This window comes from Ambystoma mexicanum, chromosome 8 (assembly GCF_040938575.1).
Source record: "Ambystoma mexicanum isolate Mex_15411 chromosome 8, UKY_AmexF1_1, whole genome shotgun sequence".
Classification (NCBI taxonomy): Eukaryota; Metazoa; Chordata; class Amphibia; order Caudata; family Ambystomatidae; genus Ambystoma; species Ambystoma mexicanum.
The window spans coordinates 59,385,470-59,410,305 of NC_090929.1; the positions used below are offsets into that span (position 1 = coordinate 59,385,470).

A 24,836-nucleotide genomic window follows, 5' to 3' on the forward strand; every position below is an offset into this window, starting at 1 on the left:
CCAGTAGTTTCATTCCTTTGAGAAAGCACCGCCCCCAATGTTAAATTTGAAGCGCCCGCCTCCACAAAAAAAGGTTTAGAGAGATCAGGATGAATTAGAATCGGACTAGAAGTACATTTTTCTTTTAACTCTTGAAAAGCTTTTTCTGCTTCAAGGTCCCAGTCAAATTTCACTCCTTTTTTCAAAAGTCTCGTTATAGGAGCAACCAGACGAGAAAAACCTTCGATAAATCTCCTATGAAAATTGGCAAACCCTAAAAAACGTATTTCCTTAACCTTAGTAGGAGTGGGCCATTCAAGAACTGCTTGAACCTTTTTAGGATTAATTTCTAAACCCTTAGGTGAAATTATAAAACCTAAAAACTCCACAGAATCTGTATGGAATTGACTTTTTTCCAATTTGGCAAACAAATGGTTTTCTCGCAACTTTTGTAAGACTAAGCGAACATGTTTCTGATGTTGATCCAGGTCAGAAGAGAAAATCAAAATGTCATCGATATACACGACAACAAAAATATCCAGGAATTCTCTAAAATCCTCGTCAATAAAAAATTGGAAAGCCGCTGGAGCATTGCATAAACCGAATGGCATAACTTGGTATTCATACAGCCCAAACCTGGTCTTAAACGCTGTCTTCCATTCGTCCCCTTCCTGCACACGCACAAGGTGGTAAGCTCCTCTCAAATCTAATTTAGAGAAAATATTTGCTCCTTGTATTTGATTAAGCATTTCCGAGATGAGAGGAAGAGGATACCGGTTCTTAACAGTGACTCTGTTAACTGCTCGATAATCTATGCAAGTTTGAAGTGTTCCATCCGGTTTTGGTACAAAAAATAAAGGAGAGGCCGCCTGCGACTTAGAGTGACGAATAAACCCTTTCGTCAAGTTTTCTGTTAAATATTCTTTTAAATAATCATTCTCTTTCTCTGTAAGAGCATATACTCTACTACTAGGCAAAATTGTTCCTGGCTCCAGCTCAATTTTACAATCAAAGGGCCTATGGGGTGGTAATTCTCCTGCCACTTTCTCATCAAATACGTCCCAAAAATCTTTGTAACACTGGGGAAGTTGACCCACTACAGCTCCCACATCATGACATCCAATTCCAGTCTCAGCCAGAAAGCTAGACACTGAATTACTTTGTTTGACATCTTCCTCAAAGAGACTTCCTGAAAAGCAATTCTCTTTACAGAAATCTGACTGCATGTCAATTGTCCTAGCACTCCAATCAACCAAAGGATTATGGAGAGTAAGCCAAGGCATACCCAAAATAATCTTTAACAAAGGAGTATCAATTAACTTGAACGAAATTATCTCTCTGTGACCTCCTGCTAACTCCAAAGTTAAAGAACCAGTTATGTGAGTAATGGGACCAGAATATAGAGACGTACCATCAACAGCCCTAACTTGCTCTACAACCTCTTTCTGAAGAATTGGAATTCCCAAAGATTTTGCCAGACCCCAATCCATGAAATTCCCGGTGGCACCTGAGTCAAGCATAACGGGACCATTTCCCTTACACTCCAACTCAAAGAACAAGGATACATTTACGGTTATATGGGGAACAGCTGTCTGCACAGTATTGGCGATCTGTTGTACCTTGGCCGCTGAAGTAGAAGTCTTCTTGGGAGTGTAAGGACAATTCCCTAAAAAGTGCCCACCTCTTCCACAATATAAACACAGGTTGTTATCTCTCCTCCTAGCCCTTTCTTCCATAGTTAAAGGACCTCGGACCCTGGGAGGTGGATTATTCCCTTTGGATCTACTCTCTACTTTAGATCTATCCACTCTAACTAGAGACTTTACGTCACTCTGACAATGTCGCCTCTCTGCCTTCCTTTCACTCAAACGAAAGTCTAATTGAATAACCAAATCAATCAGAGCTTCACAAGTAGAAGGGCGCTCAACCACTCCTGACCATGCATCCTTTAACTCATTTCTAAGGCCCCAATAAAACAACGAGTCCTGTTTATCCTCGGGCCACCTGCTTTCTAACACAAGGGATTTAAATTGTGTTATATAGGCGATCAAGTCTTTATTACCTTGTTTAAGTTCTAAAGGTTCACCATCCACTTCCAGAGATAACTGTCTTCTATCAAACATCTTTCGGAATATCTCTAAAAAACTGGTGTAATTTCCTAAAACCGTACTATTTTGACTCACCAACAACCCAGCCCAAGCAGATGCCTCCCCAGAAAGATAGGACAACATAAAAGTTATCTTAGATGCATCCGTGGGAAAGATCTCTGGTCTACTCATAAAATGTAATTCACATTGCGTCAAAAACACCCTAAACCTCTTGGGGTCCCCATGATAACGTTCTGGAGGCGCCAAAGGAACTGGCATAATTAAACTCCTTACCCCTTCTGCCACTGGAGGGGCCCGTTGTATTTGTGGTAATCGATCTCCACCTTCCCTTTCTACCTCAGGTGGAGAACCAGCACCCCCTGAAACCTCATCCTCTCTCCTTTCTCCCCTCTGCTGAATTTGTGTTACTTTAACACTCAAGTCATCCACCTTTTGACTAAGTAAAACATTTTCATCCCAAGATATTTTCAACTCCTCCCGTAACTCCCTGATCAAAGATCCTAACGCCTCCATGGATTCTTCGGGGTTCATGACAGCTCGGGCGGACTAAATTATTGGCCTTTCATTCTATCAGGCTGAGAGGTCCTGTGTCCGCGGAAGCTGCTGAACCCCCGACAATCCCCCTGAAATGTAATTCCCAGAACTAAATATTAATTCAGCTCTGCAAACTACACCCCAAAGGGAAAGGGGGAAGTAGATAACATAACAACACCAGGCTGACTGCGTCAAGGCTAACCAAAGCTGAACCTGCAGAGGATATAAGAAAAGCAGATACAAATCCGTTTATTACTTACTTAACCTTTAGAGTTGAAAAGACTTTAAATCCTTAACTAATAAGTAAGAATCATACCCGGTTCTTCTCTTGAAATTTATTAGAGAAGTTTGTAAAGAAGCTGAACATCTCTCTTACTTGAGTCTTTTAAAATTCACAGCAACTTCCTATTTTGGGCAAACCTGGAAAGTTTTGCTCTTTGCCTTTTTTCCAAAATTCATTAATTGTCCAGATAAATTGTCTTTAATATTTTCTTTCTTTTTCTTTCAAACTTTTCTTTAGTTTCCAAAACCTTTTTACAATTCAATAGAGTTTGAGAATTCTTGAAGAAACACGTGCAAGCACACACGCAGATGATCTCAATGCTGAAGATTCGCACGTTGAAAACTTCCCGCGCTGAAGAACACGCGCACTGTAAGAAAAGTCCACGCGCAGAAAACACACGCGCTTGTAAACACACGCGAAGCAGAATTCACGCGCAAACGTATTCTCACGCAGATAACACACGCGCTTGTAAACACACGCGCTGTTGAACTCCCGCGCCTATTCACACGCGCCTTATAACCCACGTGCAAAAGAGTTCACACGGGGTCGGGTTCACGCGTTAAAAAGCACACGCGCTGGTAATCACACGCGCAATTGAGTTCTCGCGCAGAAGCACACGTGCTTGAAAACACACACGCAATAGAGTTCTCACGCGACGAACCGATTCTCGCGCTAGGAAGCACACGCGCTGGAAAACACACGCGCAGTTGAAGTCTCTCGCCTGGAAGTACATGCGCTGGAAACACACGCGCAATTGAATTCTCACGCCGAAACAACGCACTTGAAAACACACGCGCTATTTACACTCGCACGCACAAAGGTTCAATGGTTAGTTTCAGATTACACGTAGTACGTGTTTAACAAATAGCGTTCACCCGTTAACCTCGCGCAAAATTTGAAGCGCACTCAAACAGTTCAAAATATAAATTCAAAGAAAACATTTTACAAGTTCTCCCTAAAATGTCTTTAAGATAAACAGAGCGGCAGTCCAACAATCTCTAAACAAAGTCACTTATCTCCAGAACGATTTCCTAAAGATCTTCAGAGTTTCCTGTCTTCAAATCGCATTCCTGACAACTGAGAACTTCTCCTGAAACCCCCAAGAAAGTAGCCGCTCAACTGCTAGCGCCTGAAGGATAAAATCCACCAGGCCCAAGTCTTAAGAAGGAGCAGCCAGTACACACGTCCTCTCAGCTGGGGCTTAGATGATGAAAGGCAAAGAGTAACAGTTTAGAATGTTTATTGTTGTTCTGCAGTGTTTTCTAACCAATCAGAGTTGTCACTGTGAAACTCCATTTTGCCTTGGGTCAGAACCAGGATTCTGAATCAGGAAGTTAAGGCCAAACCAACTACAATAGAAAACTTCCCACCCACACAAGGCTAATCTAAAAAAGGATAATAAAAGAGAAATAACGGGAAAGAAACTTGAATAAGGGAAAATAGCCTAAATAGAGGAAGGAAACCTGACAAAGCTAAAGGAAGGAGCGGAATCGAAACTCAGTAAGAAGCAGCTCAATGCCTGGGAAATCGAGGTCAACCTAAGTGAGGGAGGAGAGCGGCAGCCTCAGAGAATCGAAACTTCAGAGCATACCAGCCAGCCATTGAAGGTCGAGATAAAGAGGCCCCAGGCAGGTGGTGAGGCTACGGGAGAATCAAATACATGAATACAAGGAAAATGAAGCAGATTCACGGTGAACAGACACGTGACCAGCCAAGGGCGAAGAGGTACCAACGTCTGATGTCACCCAGAAACCGAGGATGCCATAACTTTTCCTGATAAGAAACTACAGTTTCGAGGCCATCCTCAGCCAACTAATTGACACATAGCCCTAAATGTACTGATTGATGGAAGGGAGGCAGGGTGAATCTTGGGGCATGCCGCATATGGGTGTCCCTTCTGCATGCTGCTAATTAAAGTGGAGATTTATGCTTAGGGGTGTAACCTACCTAATCACAATGGACCAAATAATCTAGGATCCTATAGCTTGTAGAACCAATAAGACGTCGTAGTTGTAGTGACATCTATCACGAGTGATGTAGAGGGATGAGCGTAGATGCCCACCCGATAAGAGTTATCCAATCCTCACGCTGTGTTACCATATACAGATATAGCACCTATACTTAAGTTACCTTTTCCAACCAATAGAAATGCATGTCAAACTTATGAGTGTTACACGTCAATGATGATGAGAATTTACTATAAAAGTTACTGTTTGCTTGAAGAATTTGGAAGTTGAAGCGAGACAGGCGATCGCAACACTGCTGATTTCCATTTGTTTCCTCACTTTTGTACTTGTCATTAAACGGACTTCCCTTTGCCAAACCATTGAGTTGTCCTTATTGAATTGTGTCAGAGTAATAGAATCCTGCACCCCATCCTCCTCAAGGTGCAGCTATCTTGTCTTACAGGTACTCGAGGGTGAGCTCTGACCTATGGGCCCTTCAGAGGACGCTCCGCCCTCCTGTACAACCGGAAGGTGTCTCACCCGTTAATCCCCGGGGGTCTCTCTCTCAGGTGGCCAGGGCACGGCCTTTACCTTTGGATCCAGACCCTGGGGGTGGACCAGTGCGGGAGGATCAACTGGGTCAGGGGTCTTCAGGGATTTAGATTGGGACACCTGATGGCGAGACGCGGTATCCCCGTCCCTGTAACACCTTTACCCCAATCTACTCATTAGGATATTTGGGAACCCTACCCCCCCGACCCCATTTCCTTTCACAAACACTTTTACACAGACAGCCCGCTCTGGGGAAAACAGACTAACACCCGAGCATTGTACTTGACATGTCCCACTACTATGGTCAGGCAAGGTCAGGCAATTACTAGTAACCACTCACACCTGGCTTCCATTAAGCTTCCCTACACGGATAAAAGGTGGAGCACGAGAGCACACTCTGAGCTAGGCAAAGCACACAAAGGAAGAGCATTTTCGAGCGGCAGCTGAATGAGGGAAATAGACGGCAAACCAAGAAAGGTGCACAAGGAGAGAGATACCCTTGACCTTTCTGGCAAAAAACGGGTACTTTCCAGAATCCTTCAGATTAAAAAGTGTAAGGCCAAGAAATCAGGCTAAAGAATCCTGCATTGTGTGTCACAGATACCCGGGGCCCTCCTGCATAGCTGACCGCCTCGGGGAGGACCAGCAACCACTGTGGTACAGTCCTTGGCTCCAGTATCAAAGCAGCGCCAGAAAGATTGAGCTTAAGACCCTTTGGGAACATGCATATTTAATGCATGGGGACACACAGAATAACTATGAGTCCAAATAACCAAACCAACTCAGGAAGATGGCAAAGTACTGTTTTATTAACAATAATGTAAAACAGGGGGTTACAACGAACATCAAAGGGCGTACGCTTGATTTCTGTCAGTGATCTTTTCACAAAACTTAGACTTTATACTAAAAATACATCAGAGGTGATGTCATAATATGTGGCAATAATGACAAACCTAGTAGGGGTCGAGATTAGCTTAAGGGGCACATCTGAGTATGTATTCTATAGGAACTAGGATTGTGATTGGCTGCCCACTGTCAGGTGAACTACGTATGCCTACCCCTAAAACATGTCTCTTCAGAAACATTAGATACACAGTTTCTCATTGGTTCTCAAACTACAAGGTCCTTTGTTATATGGCCCACTGCAATTGATTGGCATGCTTGTGCCAGTCTGGAACATTCGACTTACTTAGCAGCACGTAAGCCCAGACCCAGGTGCAAGGAGATGGGGCTTGACAATACCTCCCCACACAATTAGCCCAGCATCTCTCATAGCCCGTGCCTTCTGCCATGAAGATTGTCTTTGAACTTGGCCCTAAAAAGTGTGCTTGTCTCTGAGAATACACGGGAGTGAGGGCACTCGCTATCGTGTTCCAAGTCTCCAAGTTCGAACTCTATTTTCATCCTTGGCTCACGTGACTGGAGACCCCGATTTGGTCAATTCTTCAGGTTTTAAATGCTGTAAATGAATTAAACTTGGCACTTTTGGTGTTCTTTCTTTGCACCTTAACAAGGGATGATTCATCCTTCGCACGTCCTCTCCTTTCCAGAATAGATAGCTGACCCAGGATGCTTCAGTCTTGACTCCAGGCCAGACAGCCTCGTCTTGCAGCTCCCTGATTCAGTATATTCTTGCAGAAACATAGTTTTCCCTTCCCTCTTCATGGGTCCTGGCTTACTAAATTCATGATACTGATGTCCAGCTTCCAGTGACAGCTTTGCCTGCATTCTATTCACTATGTATAGCTAGCTTCTATGATGACTTAGTCTATTTGCGTTTCAGTGGCTGTACAATTATTGAATTGTTGATTCTCTGCAGCACGTGTAACATTCTTTTTCGTATTTAAATGTTCACTTGATTCTTTACTTCGTCATGTCTCTTCAGGATCTATACATCTTCTTCAGCCAGTATCCCGAGACGTTGTTCATACTGTTTTGCGGCATCACTAACTTCTTTTCTTTGCTCCTTCTCATATTCCTTCAGGGAGTCCCTCCCTCAAATTGACGTCCCTTTGTGAATAGATTTTGTAAGGTTGTCTCAATGGGTATCTTCGCTCAAACACACGTTGCAGTATTGGCACAACTGCTGGTGTCAAACACGGCCAGATCTCATGCTTCCAACATATGGGAGGTAGGGGTTCGGGGTTTCCTGCAGAGGCATACAGCTGTTGCTCTACAAGATCAACACAGACGGTGAGTTGGAGAGACCGATCCAAGACCGGTCTGTGTTGAAGTCAAGGTTGCAAGCAGCAACATTGTATAAAGAGTGCATTAACAATGATTAGTAATACGTGTGATGAAAGCTGTGAGGAAAGCTTAATTGCTAATGGATGTTTGAACTTTAACAGAGAAAGATACAATACCAGTGACAGAGTGGTCCAGCACCGCAAATGTGCTCAATCGAAGGTTTCTGTGAGGTATCCAGCCAAGAAGTAGCAGAAGCGAAAGTAAAAGATGAGAATTAGAAATTAAGTGAATTGAAATGGTCCTGTGATGGTTTAAGCAAAATCCATTACACAATCTTTGATTTTTGATACAAAGAGGAAAGCTTCGAAAGTGAGATTACATGGTCTGAGCCCGCACAAGGGAGACCAATTGTGAACATTGTGCTAAAGGGGTCAGAGCCCGCATGAGGGAGAGCAATTGTGAACATTGTACTTAAGGGGTCCGAGCCCAAACGAGGGAGACATTGCTCCGGGCCCAATCGAGGGAGACCAATTGTGAATATTGTGTTAAAAGGGGGTCCGAGCCTGAAGGAGGGAGATCCATGGTGAACAGTGGACTCAACAACTTGTGAATGTGAAAATCCTGATAATAAAGGAACTTTGGTGCTTTTTTATTACGTCAGGCCCTCTGTAATAAGAGACTGTTATTGGTAAAGAGACTTTGGAAGAAGGCCCTGATTCCTATCCTTTGAACTATATCCTCGTGGCAGAGAAGCCAGAGTGTGTGCGAAGCTCGAATGTGCCACTTTGCCCTATGCTGAAAACATGGGGAAGGGAAGCCAACTGCTCAACTATCCTGACATATCATTTCTTGAACACGTTTCTTTTTGCATACATTGTTGTCCCACATCATTTGTATTTAGAAGTAAGGATTGGCAATCGCTTTATTAGTGTAGGCCTTTTTATTTTGACAGAGACTCCACTAGGACTGCGTTATTATTTGATGGTCGTAGATAGCTCCCATCCTTTGATTTATGGTTAGATAGGCATTCAACCAACCCATTGAAGTTCAATAAACACCCCTGAACTGTGATCACTTAAGTCTGTCTTCACTGTTTGATACCATGGTCCTCATTACGACCCAGGCGCTAATGGGTTAACGGCGCCGTAAAATGCTGTGGCACCGTTAACCTATTAGCGCCTAATTACGAGGTCCCTTTGCGGGACCCGACCTTAACGGTTGGTTTTAACAGCCGTTAAAGTAGGGTGCCACAAAGGGACCTTGGTGCTAAGTACGGTGCCGCAATTTGCGGCACCATACTTAGCGCCTTCCCCATTCCCATTGAGTCCTGTGGGGCATAAATGGGAATGGGGAAGGGCCCATGGTGGATGGGGAATTACCGCCCCGCCAACCTTGGAATGGGGCGGTAATTCCGCCATTCACCATGGCGGACCCCGGCATGGACCATGGTGCTAATAGCACCATGGTTTAGCGCCGGGGTCGTAATGAGGCCCCATGTCATCCTTACCTGTGATATCAGGAGTGGGATGCAACTCAATTGAGACAAATTGGGGGACCCTGAAACTCCAGAAATATAGTCACCGAGCTTCAGATCCCTCTACTGCCACAAAAATATCGATAGGCTTTGATATTTGTAGCAGCAGAAAAGCTACTATCCCTCCAGGGAAAAGAGGGATGAATCCCACGTACTTAGTCCTAATACCCCCCGAGGGTTGTTATTTAAGATTGGCCTCAAAATCTGGCCTAGCCTGGAAGTTTGGTCTGGATATTCTAACAGGCGTCATAGATCCCGACTTCTTGAGAGACATGAAGGTTCTCCTACAGAACCATGGTGAAACTCCATTTGAAATATATTGTGGAGACACAATTGTACAGGGAATTCTTGTGAAGGCTCTATTTCCCTGTTTTAAGGAAGAAAGTGAACCAGAAGAAAGTGAGAGAGGTAACTTAGGCTTTGGAGAGGCTGATGAACCACCCCACGGAGGCAAAGAGGGAAGAAGAACCTACAATCCTTCCTGATCTCGCCTTCACCCAACAAAATGATCCAGAACTCACAGAGGCTTTCTTACAGGTGATTCCTGAGGGAGAAGGACTAGAAAAAGGGAGCCCCTTTTTCTTCCTGAAACAAGGATTAGTATATAGAAAACTCCAGAGAATGCTTGAGTAAAACTCAGTAATACTTAAAACCCATTGCAAGATCATGCTAGAGATTGCACATTCTCATTTGACAGGGAGACATTTAGGACAGTCTAAACCCCAAGCTCACATCAGTGGGAAATTCTACTGGCCAGGTATCCAAGCGGACATAAGAACTTCATCCAGAAATGTGAAATATTCCATAAAACCGGCACACATATTCCCTTACCTGCCCCTTACAAATCATAAAAGTCCCTTTGTCCCGAATTGGGATGGATATCATTGGACCATTGGAAACCTCTAGACTGGGTAGTAAATATGTCCCCCTACTCATTGATTACACTATCCAATACTCAGAGGCATTCCCCATGCAGAACAATACAACCCAGCTAATCTTAAAACACCTACTACCCTTCTTTTCTAGGGTTGGTTTCCCCAAGGAAATTCTAACGGATCACGGATGGATCCGATTTTATGAGCAAACTCATGGGTGAAGTCAAGGAATTACTACATATTTCCACCTTAAGAACCTCAGTTTACCACCCCCAAACGGACAGATTGGCAGAGAGATTTAACAAAACCCTTAAGATGATCTTGGGAAAATTGGTAGATAAGGATAAAAGGACTGGGTTAGCATCATCCCCTGGGCCCTATTTCCAGTAAGAAGACACCTCAGGCATCCACCGGCTTCTCTCCTTTTGAACTACTTTACGGTAAAGAACCAAGAGATGTCATAGACATTCTCCAGGAGACCTGGGAAGAGAGGGAAGAGGCACCTATTCCCCTCTCACAAACAGTGACCCAATTGCGAGAGCATATGAAACTCATTTGAAATCTATTCTACACTCACATGGAAAAAGCTCAAGCCCGACAGAAGTCCACTTATGACAAGAAGGTACATTTAAGATCCTTTTCAGTATGACAAAAGGTGTAACTCCTCTTACTTACCTCTGAAAATAAGCTTGTCTCAAAGTGGCATGGGCAACAGGAGGTACTAGAGCAGACAGGGACCTGTACCTATAAAATAATCCAACCTAACAGGAAGCAAAAGACCCACCTTTACCACAGAAATATCTTAAAGGAGTGGAAAGAAAATCCTTACGCTGCCTGCGCCTCTATATTGTCTTGTTTGGTACCGGAGGAGATTTAAAATTCTGAGCTTATTCCCCAAGAACTATATAGACAGAAGCAAAACGATTTAAACAACCTGGTTATGGCATTCCCTGATGTATTTTGCGAGAAACCAGGGAGCGTACATGGTACTTATAATTATATCAGAACTACTAAGACAAAAGTGGTCCATTTAAAACCCTATAGACTCCCAGAAGCCCGAAAACAAATAGTGGTTGAGGAAGTGAAAAGAAATGCTGAAGGCAAACATTATCAAGCCCTCTTCCAGCCCATGGTCCTCCCCTATTGTGTTGATAACTAAACCTGATCATTCTTGGAGGTTTTGCATAGACTTCAGGCAGGTCAACACCATATCTGCCTACAATGCCTATGCTATGCCATGCATCGATGAGTAAATAGATAAACACAGAAATTCCACATTTCTATCAACCCTAGACCTAACCTCTCCAACCTCTGTGGGGGAGTTAATGTCCAACCTACCTTCAGGCTACATGTTAGGGTCATGGAGACCTTGTCCTTCGTTGACCTCGGGATCAGGGGATTACTTGAATCGGCAATGTTAACCTACAAGTATACAAGAACAATAAGGCTATCCAAATACGACATGCGAAACATTTGTTTGATCTGTATTAAAGCAATTTGTAAAGAGTGTAAACGTTAAACTAAAGAATAATAGTGTGTGTTAGTAAATATGTTGAAAAGTAAACCGCATGCACGAGATATGTAAATTAGGAAACGAACCTGGCGCAACCCTAGCCCAGTATATAATTAACTTGTAAGAGGCTGGACATCATTATAACAAACTGTATAAATATGCTGTGTCCAGCTACCAAATCCTGCTCACTGCTCACATTGAACCCTGCTGGTGGTCTCTGTGATGTATTGACGGCCAAATAGCTATTTGTGTACTTTGTTCGATACTGTTCAGTTTTGTAATAAAGATTCTGGGAATCTATACAAGCCTGTGTCGGTGTATTTTCCTTTTGCATGGTGTAAAAGCCTTAATATTGTATTTTTATGATTCCACAACGCCAGAATGAATACAACCCACTAGGGAAAAAGGCCAAGAGATTGCTGCAAAGATAACAAGTCTTAATTGTACAAAAGGTAAAGGTGCAAGCAAAGGACTCTGCTGCGCGAGAACGTTCTGCCAGAGTCTGCAGAAGCAACACATTATAAGGGTACACAGCGTCATCAGTGACATCATTACATACAGTCGGAATTTGCGCAGCTGGTTGGTGAGAACCTACACATGGGCCTGCTCCAAAGGGGTGCCAGGCTATGACTGGATCAGTTTTGTCTGCTTGTCTCCCTTCACGTGGGGTCAGCTGGGCTCGTCTCTCCAGGGACTGAAGGTCAGGCTTTTCATATGTTGCAGTTCCAGGGTTACTATTGTACAATACACTACTACATCAATATGGCATGCACCTGGGACCCTTGGGGATTGGCATGGGGGAGGACCATGGTCATGCTGACCCACACATACTCTGCTTGGTTCGTATTGCACTCTAGGCACCCAAGGCTTCCAACCCCGTTTTGAGCTATAATTTATTCCTCCCTGTACCTCATACTACAAGGGATGTATTCATTGGGTAAGGTGAAATGGCTGTGTTCGTTTAGATCTTTTATTGAAATTGGGTTTATGGTTGGGTGCCTGGCAGTCACCTACTATTGTGGAATTCAGGGGTCTTGGACTGGTACAGTTGTGGGTGGTACAACTCCTGGTTGGCTAGGTAGGGGCAAGGAGCCTGCTTTGACCTGGCTGCGATGAATGTGCGAAGCGAGGAGCCAGGTTCTGCCTCGTGGCCTTACAGGGCACATTCCTTCTTGGTGTAGCAAGTAATTGAAACAGTTAAAGAACAAAGGGGAAGCTTCTATGGGAATTAGCAGCACAGGTCCTGCTACCATCAGCGATTGTGACTGTTTGGGTTTCTCCATTGAGCCTACGTTTACCGCACAGCCATGCAGGACTAAATGTGTCTACCATAACTACAAAATGGTGTCTCTTTATATGAACGCACTACGCCAATAAATCTGTAATTCATGCACTATTGTGTTTGTGAAGGGTCTCTAATCACGGCCCTCTCCCCACCCTCACTGGTACATTGCACGTCTGTCTATGGGACTCATCTCACTGTAAAGTGCCTAGGGAGGTGGGAAGTGTTCATTTCCTTCCCAACAAACACTGAATAGGTAAAGACCAGGGGAGCGTCGATTTTCCTTTCCGGTTCCTCTGTGAAACAGATACAGCACCATTGCATAGGGGAAGGGTATGTGAGAAACCAGAAGGTTTCTCACCTGCTAGTCCCCATGGGTCTCTCTCGGGTGGCGAGGGCACAGCCTCGCCTTTGGATTCAGACCTTGTGGTTGGACCTGGGCGAGGGGTCTTCGGAGGAGTTTGCATGGGACACCTGATGGCGAGATGCTTTATCCCCGTCCCTGTAAACAGCTTTACCTCATCCGACCCGGTAGAATATTTGAGAACCTTACCACCGTACCCCACCTTTCCCTTCACAAACACGTTTACGCGGACAGCCCGCTCTTGGAGAAAACAGACTCACACCTGAGCATTGAACCTGACATGTCCCACTACTATGGTCAGGCAAGGTCAGGCAATTACTGGTAACCACTCACACCTGACTTCCATTAAGCTTTCCCATGCGGTTAAAAGGCAGAGCATGAGAGCACACTCGGAGCAAGTCAAGGCACACGAAGGAACAGCATTTTCTAGTCGCCAGCTGAACGAGGGAAAAAAGACAGCAAACCAAGAAAGGCGCGCAAAGGAGGAAGATACCCTTGACCTTTCAAGCGAGAAACCAATAGTTCCAGAATCCTTCATATTAAGAAGCGTAAGGCTATGGAATCAGACTGAAGAATCCTGCACTGTGAGTAGGAGATACCCGGGGCCCTCCTGCATGGCCGACTGAATCAAGGAGGCGCACCTGTCGCTGTGGTACCTTCCTTGGCTCCAGGATCAAAGCAGCGCCAGAGAGATCAACACAGTCGGTGAGTTGGAGTCAAGGTTGCAAGCAGCAACTTTGTATAAAGAGCGCAAGAATGAAGATTGGTAACGCGTGTGATGAAAGACTCGAGGAAAGCTTCATTGCTGATGGATGTTTGAATTTGACAGAGAAAGATATAATACCAGTGACAGAGTGGTCCGGTATAGCGAGTGTTCTCAATCGAAGGTCTCTGTGATGTCTCCAGCCAAGAAGTGGCAGAAGTGAATCGAAGTAGTCATGTGACGGTTTAAACAGAATCCATCACCCAATCAAAAGTCTTCAATTTTTGATACAAAGAGGAAAGCTTAGAAAGTGAGATTACATGGTCCGAGCCCGAATGAAGGAGACCAATTGTGAACATTGTGCTTAAGGGGTCCGAGCTCGAACGAGGGAGATCTGTTGTCCGAGCCCGATCGAGGGAGACCCATGGTGAGCAGTGGATCTGAGAACTTGTGAATGTGAAAATCCTGATAAGAAAGAAACGTTGGCGTTTGTTTGTTACATCAGGCCCTCTGCAATAAGAGACTGTTATTGAGAAAGAGACTTTGGCAGAAGGCCCTGATACCTATCCTTTGAACTATATCCTTGTGGCAGAGAAGCCAGAGTGTGTGCCATACTCGAGCGTGCCACCTTATCCCGTACTGAAAACGTGGGGAAGGGAAGCCAACTGCTCAACTATCTTGAACACTTTTCTTTTTGCATACATTGTTGTCCCACACCATTTGTATTTAGAAGTAAGGATTGGTAACAGGTTTATTAGTATAGGCCCGTTTATTTTGGCAGGGATTCCACTAGGACTGCGTTGTTATTATTTGATGGTCGTAGCTTGCTCCCATCGTTGGATTTAGGGTTAGATTAGGCGTTTTTCTCATCCATTATAAAGTTGAATAAACACCCTTGAATGTGATCATGTGTGTCTGTCTTCACTGTTTGAGACCATGCCTTCCTCACAACCTTCCATATGCTTTATTGCTATGTTTCATTTGTGAGTGATTCCAGATGGTTACTTTAATAGATTACCCATGCGCCCATATTCCTTTGGAAAAAAGACAAGTAGCCGTTTCCTCAATTTTTCAATGTAAATGGATTTAATTGTTATTTTCTTCAAATAAAAGTGCCCTCTGTGATTACACGTGTTTCGACGGATCCACCGTCCTTCTCAAATCAGGGCTAATTGTAGTTCTCCACTATTATACTTTCTGTCATGTGTGTCCAGTCATGGGTTAAATCCCAGCCTTCCTGAATCAAATCTCGTGCTAATCCGTCCTCTCAAGCTCATTTGTGACACCAAGACCTTTTGGCAATACTGGAAAACTCAAGATACTAAATCATTTTGGTCAGTGTATTGGACGATTTGTGTGTGGTCGACCAAAATGGCACCGTCCACTTATGCCCACCAATGGATTTTGATCCCATTGAACTTGGGTGCCACAGAATTAGCAATGAGGTTGTCCTCTCGTCTGGTCCTTGTACTGAAATCTTATTAAACAGCAGGCATCGGCAAACAAAAGGTTTTAGCTTGTGTAGACTTATTGCATAGGCATGTGCCATGCAGTGACATTATACGCCCAGGTACTCACACCATTTTCAAGCTATTGCCACATCATGGCAGTGCACGGGCATTGCCCTCGTGATGCCCACACAAAAGCCAGAACTGTTTGCTTTGCCAATGCTTGGATCTGTTAGTTCTGGGCAAGAGGCAGTAGGGCTGATTCACATATAATGGCAAAACCCCATTGGAAAACGCTCTGTGAATGAGGGCCTGTGCCTACTCAGAACAAGGTTGCCCGGAGGGTTTCCCCTTCTTCAGAAAGTGCCCCATGTGGGCCCAACTCTGCACTTAAACAGGTGAGGTCATCAAGAAAAGCAGGTCCTAAATCCATTCAAATGCATCAAACAGAGTAAAGAGTGGGGTTTTATGAGGGTCAACATAATGGCATGTACAGAACATTGTAAATCGATGCCTCTAAACAGGGCGTGCCCCACCGCATGAGGCACAGCTGGGAAGTGTGGAACGCCGATTTAAGAAGGCTCTAAACTCTGCCAGAATGGACATATAAATCCCCGATTACGCTTTGTACCGGATCAGTCCTTAGACAGCAGAGCTATCCCAGAGGGCGGCACAGACCTTGCATGCCAATGCCTGAGACAGCAGAGCTAGTAGAACGAGTCCGCAGACAACAGAGCTACCCCGAGGGTTACACAGACGTTGAAGACTTTGCCCCATAGACAGCAGAGCTATCTCTATGATTACACAGACCTTGCAGACCAAGGCCTCAGACAGCAGAGCTATCTCTATGATTACACAGACCTTGCAGACCGAGCCCCACAGACTGCAGAGCTATCTCTATGATTACACAGACCTTGCGTACCGAGCCCCACAGACAGCAGAGCTATCTCTATGATTACACAGACCTTGCGGAACGAGCCCCACAGACAGCAGAGCTATCTCTATGATTACACAGACCAAGGCCTCAGACAGCAGAGCTATCTTTATGATTACACAGACCAAGGCCTCAGACAGCAGAGCTATCTCTATGATTACACAGACCTTGCGTACCGAGCCCCACAGAGAGCAGAGCTATCTCTGTGATTACACAGACCTTGCAGACCAAGGCCTCAGACAGCAGAGCTATCTCTATGATTACACAGACGTTGCGCACCAAGGCCTCAGACAGCAGAGCTATCTCTGTGATTACACAGACCTTGCATACCGAGCCCCACAGACAGCAGAGCTATCTCTATGATTACACAGACCAAGGCCTCAGACAGCAGAGCTATCTCTATGATTACACAGACCTTGCAGAACGAGCCCCACAGACAGCAGAGCTATCTTTATGATTACACAGACCAAGGCCTCAGACAGCAGAGCTATCTCTATGATTACACAGACCTTGCGTACCGAGCCCCACAGACAGCAGAGCTATCTCTGTGATTACACAGACCTTGCAGACCAAGGCCTCAGACAACAGAGATATCTCTATGATTACACAGACCTTGCGGACCGAGGATTCAGAGAGCAAAGCTATCTCTATGATTACACAGACCTTGCGGACCGAGCCCGATAGACAGCAGAGCTATCTCTATGATTACACAGACCATGCAGACTAAGGATTCAGACAGCAGGACTATCTCTGTTTACACTGCTCGAGGCCTTAGACAGCAGAGCTATCTCTATGATTACACAGACCTTGCAGACCGAGCCCCACAGACAGCAGAGCTATTTCTATTTTTACACATACCTTGCAGAATGAGCCCCACAGACAGCAGAGCTATCTCTATGATTACACAGGTCTTGCGGAACGAGCCCCAAAGACAGCAGAGCTATCTCTATGATTATACAGACCAAGGCCTCAGACAGCAGAGCAATCTCTATGATTACACAGACCTTGCAGACCGGGTCCCATAGACAGCAGAGCTATCTCTATGATTACACAGACCTTGCAGACTGAGGCCTCAGACAGCAGAGATAGCTCTATGATTACACAGACCTTGCAGACTGAGCCCCATAGACAGCTGAGCTATATCTATGATTACACAGACCTTGCAGACCGAGCCCCATAGACAGCAGAGCTATCTCTATGATTACGCAGACCTTGCAGACCAAGGCCTCAGACAGCAGAGCTATATCTATGATTACACAGACCTTGCAGACTGAGGATTCAGACAGCAGGACTATCTCTGTTTACACTGCTCGAGGCCTCAGACAGCAGAGCTATCTCTATGATTACACAGACCTTGCAGACCGAGCCCCACAGACAGCAGAGCTATCTCTACTTTTACACATACCTTGCGGAATGAGCCCCACAGACAGCAGAGCTATCTCTATGATTACACAGGTCTTGCGTAACGAGCCCCACAGACAGCAGAGCTATCTCTATGATTATACAGACCAAGGTCTCAGACAGCAGAGCTATCTCTATGATTACACAGACCTTGCAGACCGGGTCCCATAGACAGCAGAGCTATCTCTATTATTACACAGACCTTGCAGACCGAGGCCTCAGACAGCAGAGATATCTCTATGATTACACAGACCTTGCAGACCGAGCCCCATAGACAGCAGAGCTATCTCTATGATTACACAGACCTTGCAGACCGAGCCCCACGGACAGCAGAGCTATCTCTATGATTACACAGACTTTGCGGACTGAGCCCCATAGACAGCTGAGCTATCTCTATGATTACACAGACCTTGCAGACTGAGCCCCATAGACAGCTGAGCTATCTCTATGATTACACAGACCTTGCAGGCCGAGCCCCATAGACAGCAGAGCTATCTCTATGATTACACAGACCTTGCGGACCAAGGATTCAGACAGCAGAGCTATCTCTATGATTAGACAGACCTTGCGGACCGACGATTCAGACAGCAGAGCTATCTCTATGATTATACAGACCTTGCGGACCGAACCCCCACAGACAGCAGAGATATCTCTATGATTACACAGACCTTGCGGACCACGGTCTCAGACAGCAGAGCTATCTCTATGATTACACAGACCAAGCCCCACAGACAGCAGAGCTATCCCTATGATTACACAGACCTTGCAGGCCGAGCCCCATAGACAGCAGAGCTATCTCTATGTTTACACTGCTCGAGGCCTCAGACAGCAGAGCTTTCTCTATGATTACACAGACCTTGCGGACCGAGGATTCAGACAGCAGAGCTATCTCTATGATTACACAGACCTTGCGGTTGATCCCCACAGACAGCAGAGCTATCTCTATGATTACACAGACCTTGCAGACCGAGCCCCACAGACAGCAGAGCTATGTCTATCATTACACAGACCTTGCAGATGGAGCCCCATAGACAGCAGAGCTATCTCTATTATTACACAGACCTTGCAGATGGAGCCCCATAGACAGCAGAGCTATCTCTATGATTACACAGACCTTGAAGACCGAGGCACATAGACAGCAGCGCTATCTCTATGATTACACAGACCGAGCCCCACAAACAGCAGAGCTATCTCTATGATGACACAGACCTTGCGGACCGACCCCCATACACAGCAGAGCTATCTCTATATTTACACAGACCGAGCCCCACAAACAGCAGAGCTATCTCTATGATTACACAGACCTTGCAGACCGAGGCTTCAGACAGCAGAGCTATCTCTATTTTTACTCATACCTTGCGGAACGAGGCCCACAGACAGCAGAGCTATCTCTATGATTACACAGACCAAGGCCTCAGACAGCAGAGCTCTCTCTATGATTACACAGACCTTGCGAACCGAGTCCCATAGACAGCAGAGCTATCTCTATGATTACACAGACCTTTCAGACCGAGGCCTCAGACAGCAGAGATATCTCTATGATTACACAGACCTTGCAGACCGAGCCCCATAGACAGCAGAGCTATCTCTATGCTTACACAGACCTTGCAGACCGAGCCCCACAGACAGCAGAGCTATCACTATGATTACACAGACCTTGTGGAAGGAGCCCCGTAGACAGCTGAGCTATCTCTATGATTACACAGACCTTGCAGACTGAGCCCCATAGACAGCTGAGCTATCTCTATGATTACACAGACCTTGCAGACCGAGCCCCATAGACAGCAGAGCTATCTCTATTATTACACAGACCTTGCAGATGGAGCCCCATAGACAGCAGAGCTATCTCTATGATTACACAGACCTTGAAGACCGAGCCACATAGACAGCAGAGCTATCTCTATGATTACACAGACCTTGAAGACCGAGGCACATAGACAGCAGCGCTATCTCTATGATTACACAGACCGAGCCCCACAAACAGCAGAGCTATCTCTATGATTACACAGACCTTGCGGACCGACCCCCATAGACAGCAGAGCTATCTCTATATTTACACAGACCGAGCCCCACAAACAGCAGAGCTATCTCTATGATTACACAGACCTTGCAGACCGAGGCCTCAGACAGCAGAGCTATCTCTATTTTTACTCATACCTTGCGGAACGAGCCCCACAGACAGCAGAGCTATCTCTATGATTACACATACCAAGGCCTCAGACAGCAGAGCTATCTCTATGATTACACAGACCTTGCGAACCGAGTCCCATAGACAGCAGAGCTATCTCTATGATTACACAGACCTTTCAGACCGAGGCCTCAGACAGCAGAGATATCTCTATGATTACACAGACCTTGCAGACCGAGCCCCATAGACAGCAGAGCTATCTCTATGCTTACACAGACCTTGCAGACCGAGCCCCACAGACAGCAGAGCTATCACTATGATTACACAGACCTTGTGGAAGGAGCCCCATAGACAGCTGAGCTATCTCTATGATTACACAGACCTTGCAGACTGAGCCCCATAGACAGCTGAGCTATCTCTATGATTACACAGACCTTGCAGACCGAGCCCCATAGACAGCAGAGCTATCTCTATGATTACACAGAACATGCAGACTGAGGCCTCAAACAGCAGAGCTATCTCTATGATTACACAGACCTTGCGGACCGAGCCCCATAGACAGCAGAGCTATCTCTATTTTTACACATACCTTGCGGAACGAGCCCCACAGACAGCAGAGCTATCTCTATGATTACACAGACCTTGCAGAACGAGCCTCACAGACAGCAGAGCTATCTCTTTGATTACACAGACCAATGCCTCAGACAGCAGAGCTATCTCTATGATTACACAGACCTTGCAGACCAAGTCCCATAGACAGCAGAGCTATCGCTATGATTACACAGACCTTGCAGACCAAGGCCTCAGACAGCAGAGATATTTCTATGATTACACAGACCTTGCAGACCGAGCCCCACAGACAGCAGAGCTATCTCTATGATTACACAGACCAAGGCCTCAGACAGCTGAGCTATCTCTATGATTACACAGACCTTGCAGACCGGGTCCCATAGACAGCAGAGCTATCTCTATGATTACACAGACCTTGCAGACCTAGGCCTCAGACAGCAGAGCTATCTCTATGATTACACAGACCTTGCGGACCAAGGATTCAGACAGCAGAGCTATCTCTATGATTACACAGACCTTGCAGGCCGAGCCCCATAGACAGCAGAGCTTTCTCTATGATTACACAGACCTTGTGGACCGAGGATTCAGACAGCAGAGCTATCTCAATGATTACACAGACCTTGCAGATGGAGCCCCATAGACAGCAGAGCTATCTCTATGATTACACAGACCTTGCAGGCCGAGCCCCATAGACAGCAGAGCTATCTCTATGTTTACACTGCTCGAGGCCTCAGACAGCAGAGCTATCTCTATGATTACACAGACCTTGCACGCCGAGCCCCATAGACAGCAGCGCTATCTCTATGTTTACACTGCTCGAGGCCTCAGACAGCAGAGCTTTCTCTATGATTACACAGACAGAGCCCCACAAACAGCAGAGCTATAGCTATGATTACACAGACCTTGTGCACCGAGCCCCATAGACACAGCACGAGGCCTCAGACAGCAGAGCTATCTCTATGATTACACAGACCTTGAGGACCGAGGATTCAGCCAGCAGAGCTATCTCAATGATTACACAAACCTTGCAGATGGAGCCCCATAGACAGCAGAGCTATCTCTATGATTACACAGATCTTGCAGACCAAGGCCTCAGACAGCAGAGCTATCTCTATGATTACACAGACCGAGCCCCACAAACAGCAGAGCTATAGCTATGATTTTACAGACCTTGCAGACCGAGCCACATAGACAGCAGAGCTATCGCTATGATTACACAGACCTTGCGGACCAAGGCCTCAGACAGCAGAGCTATCTCTATGATTACACAGACCGAGCCCCACAAACAGCAGAGCTGTCACTATGATTACACAGACCTTGCAGGCCGAGCCCCACAAACAGCAGAGCTATCCATATGATTACACAGACCTTGCAGATGGAGCCCCACAGACAGCAGAGCTATCCCTATGATTACACAGACCGAGCCCCACAAACAGCAGAGCTATCTCTATGATTACACAGACCTTGCGGACCGAGCCCCATAGACAGCAGAGCTATCTCTATCATTACACAGACCAAGCCCCACAAACAGCAGAGCTATCTCTATGATTACACAGACCTTGCGGACCGAGCCCCATAGACAGCAGAGCTATCTCTATCATTACACAGACCAAGCCCCACAAACAGCAGAGCTATCTCTATGATTACATAGACCTTGTGGACTGAACCCCATAGACAGCAGAGCTATCTCTATGATTACATAGACCTTGTGGACTGAACCCCATAGACAGCAGAGCTATCTCTATGTTTACAAAGCTCGAGGCCTCAGAGAGCAGAGCTATCACAGGCCGAACAGCTGTTCTTAGGTTTACACAGGGAATCCTGGTTGAAGTCGCCTTCTTCTCATTGGCCACAGCAGTGCACTGGTTGCAAGGTGACGTGTTGGGTGTGCAAATGAACCCTCTTTTCTCTTTCCCCAGAGAAGTTCCTGGGTGACCAACACCTGAGCTACGGGCAACAGGTGTCTGTCCGGCTGAGAGCGCGTGGGGGTGACGACTTGCTCCTTCCCGCCACCCTGGTACTCCAAGGAGCCGGCAGGACCCTCTCGATGGTCCCCTCGCCATCTGCAGACTGCGCCCTCTGTGCCCTGGAGGAGAAGGAGGTTGCGTTCAGGTAAGGACCCGAGGAAGGGCAGAGAAGCTGCGAAACACCACTCTCTGGTGAACTCGATTCATGTCATTTGGTAAAATAGTCCAGGGGCAAAAATGCAAAATAATTGAACATGAAGCACAGAAAAGGGGGTTATCCAAATAATGGCAGGTCTGTTAAAGTGCTTACAGGTGCATCAGTCTTAAATTATTACAAATCTTTAAATGACTTAAATAGATTACAATGTAAACACATCAAACGAGGCTGCCGCCCAATGCAGAGGACCAAATGTGGATGAGGGTGATCAATCAATGTCCTCCTATGGCAACATCCTATAGAATGAGCACAGAGCTCTGATCACCTGGGATTGGCTAATCTTCTATAGGATGAACGCAGAGGTCAGAGCCCTAGGGATAGGATGATTTTTGTAAAGGATCACTGCAGATTTCTGATGACCATGGATTGGCTCATCTTCAATAAATAGAGAATTCTCACCACAAGGGGTATTCTTATCTCCTATAAGATTATCACAGATCTCTCTTTCCTTGGGTTGGTTGATCTATATGATGTCTGCAGACCATTGCTCAACAGGGATAGGCCGATCTCCTAGGATGAATTCATATCTCTATTTACTTGGTTTCGTTGATCTATATGATGACCTAAGTCACCAGGGATAGGCTGAACTATATGATGTCTGTATACCTAGGTCACCAGGGATAGGCTGAACTGTATGATGTCTGTATACCTAGATCACCAGGGATAGGCTGGTCTATTTGACGATGTCTGTAGAACTAGGTCACCAGGGATAGGCTGACCTATCTGATGTCTGTAGGCCTAGGTCACCAGGGATAGGCTGATCTATATGATGTCTGTAGGCCTAGGTCACCAGGGATAGGCTGACATATATGATGTCTGTTGACCTATGTCACCAGGGGTAGGGTGACCTATTTGATGCCTGTAGGACTAGGTCACACGGGATAGGCTGATCTATATGATGTCTGTAGGCCTAGGTCACCAGGGATAGGCTGGTCTATATGATGCCACCAGGCCTAGGTCACCAGTGATAGGCTGATCTACATGATGTCTGCATATATGATGTCTGGAGACCTAGGTCTCCAGGGATAGGCTGTTCTATATGATGTCTGGAGACCTAGGTCACCAGGAATAGGATGATCTGTATGATGTCTGCAGACCTAGGCCACCAGGATAGGCTGATCTATATGATGTCTTGAGACCTAGGCCAACTGGGATAGGCTGATCCATATGATGTCTATAAACCAAGGGTAGTTGGGATAGGCTGATCTATATCATGTCTGTAGACTGAGGTTAGCAGGGACATGCTGAGCTATATGATGTTTGTAGACCTAGGTCGCCAGGGATTGGCTGGTCTATATGATGTTTGGGGACCTAGGTCACCCAGGATAGGCTGCGTTAGTTGATGTCTGAAGACCTAGGTCACCAGAGATAGGCTGATCTACATGATGTCTGTAGACCTAGGTCAGCAAGGATAGGCTGTTCTTTATGATGTCTGGAGACCTAGGTCACCCGGGATAGGATAAGCTATATGAGGTCTGGAATCCAAGATCACTGGGTTAGGCTATTGTAGATGATGCCTGGAGACCTAGGTCACCATGCATCGGCTGATCTCTATGATGTCTGTAGACCGAGGTTAGCAGGGATAGACTGGTCTATATGATGTCTGCAGCCCTAGGTCACCTGGGACAGGCTACTCTATTTGATGTCTAGAGACCTAGTTCAACCGGAATATGCTGATCTAAATGATGGCTGGAGACCTAGGTCACCCGGGATAGGCTGCTCTATGTGATGTCTGGAGTCCTAGGTCATCCGGGTTAGGATGAGCTCTATGAGGTCTGGAGTCCTAGGTCACTGGGATAGGCTGCTCTATGTGATGTCTGGAGACCTAGGTCACCCGACATAGGCTGCTCTATGTGATGTCTGGAGACCTTGGTCACGCGGGATAGGCCGTTCTATATGATGGCTGCAGACCTAGGTCACCCGGGATAGGTGGCTCTATGTGATGTCTGGAGACCTAGGTCACCCGGGATAAGCTGCTCTTTGTGATGGCTGGAAACCTAGGTCACCCAGGATAGGCTGCTCTTTGTGATGGCTGGAGACCTAGGTCACCCGGGATAGGCTGCTCTATGTGATGTCAGGAGACCTAGGTCACCCGGGATAGGCTGTTCTATGTGATGTCTGGAGACCTAGGTCACCCGGGATAGGCTGATCTATATGATGGCTGGAGACCTAGGTCACCCGGGATAGGCTGCTCTATGTGATGTCTGGAGATGTAGTTCACCCAGGATAGGCTGCTCTATTTGATGTCTGGAGACCTAGGTCACCAGGGATAGGTTGTTCTATGTGATTTCTGGAGACCTAGGTCACCCGG

The 24,836-nt window shown here is 46.0% G+C and overlaps 1 protein-coding gene across 1 annotated transcript in view; it reads left to right on the plus strand.

The window, feature by feature from the left end:
* LAMC3 (laminin subunit gamma 3) overlaps positions 1 to 24,836 on the plus strand; it is a 1,037,231-nt gene that overhangs the window by 355,352 nt on the left and 657,043 nt on the right. Inside the window, exon 10 of the mRNA XM_069609277.1 lies at positions 22,261 to 22,453. Coding sequence (XP_069465378.1) covers positions 22,261 to 22,453 — 193 coding nt within the window. The remainder of the gene's footprint in view (positions 1 to 22,260; positions 22,454 to 24,836) is intronic.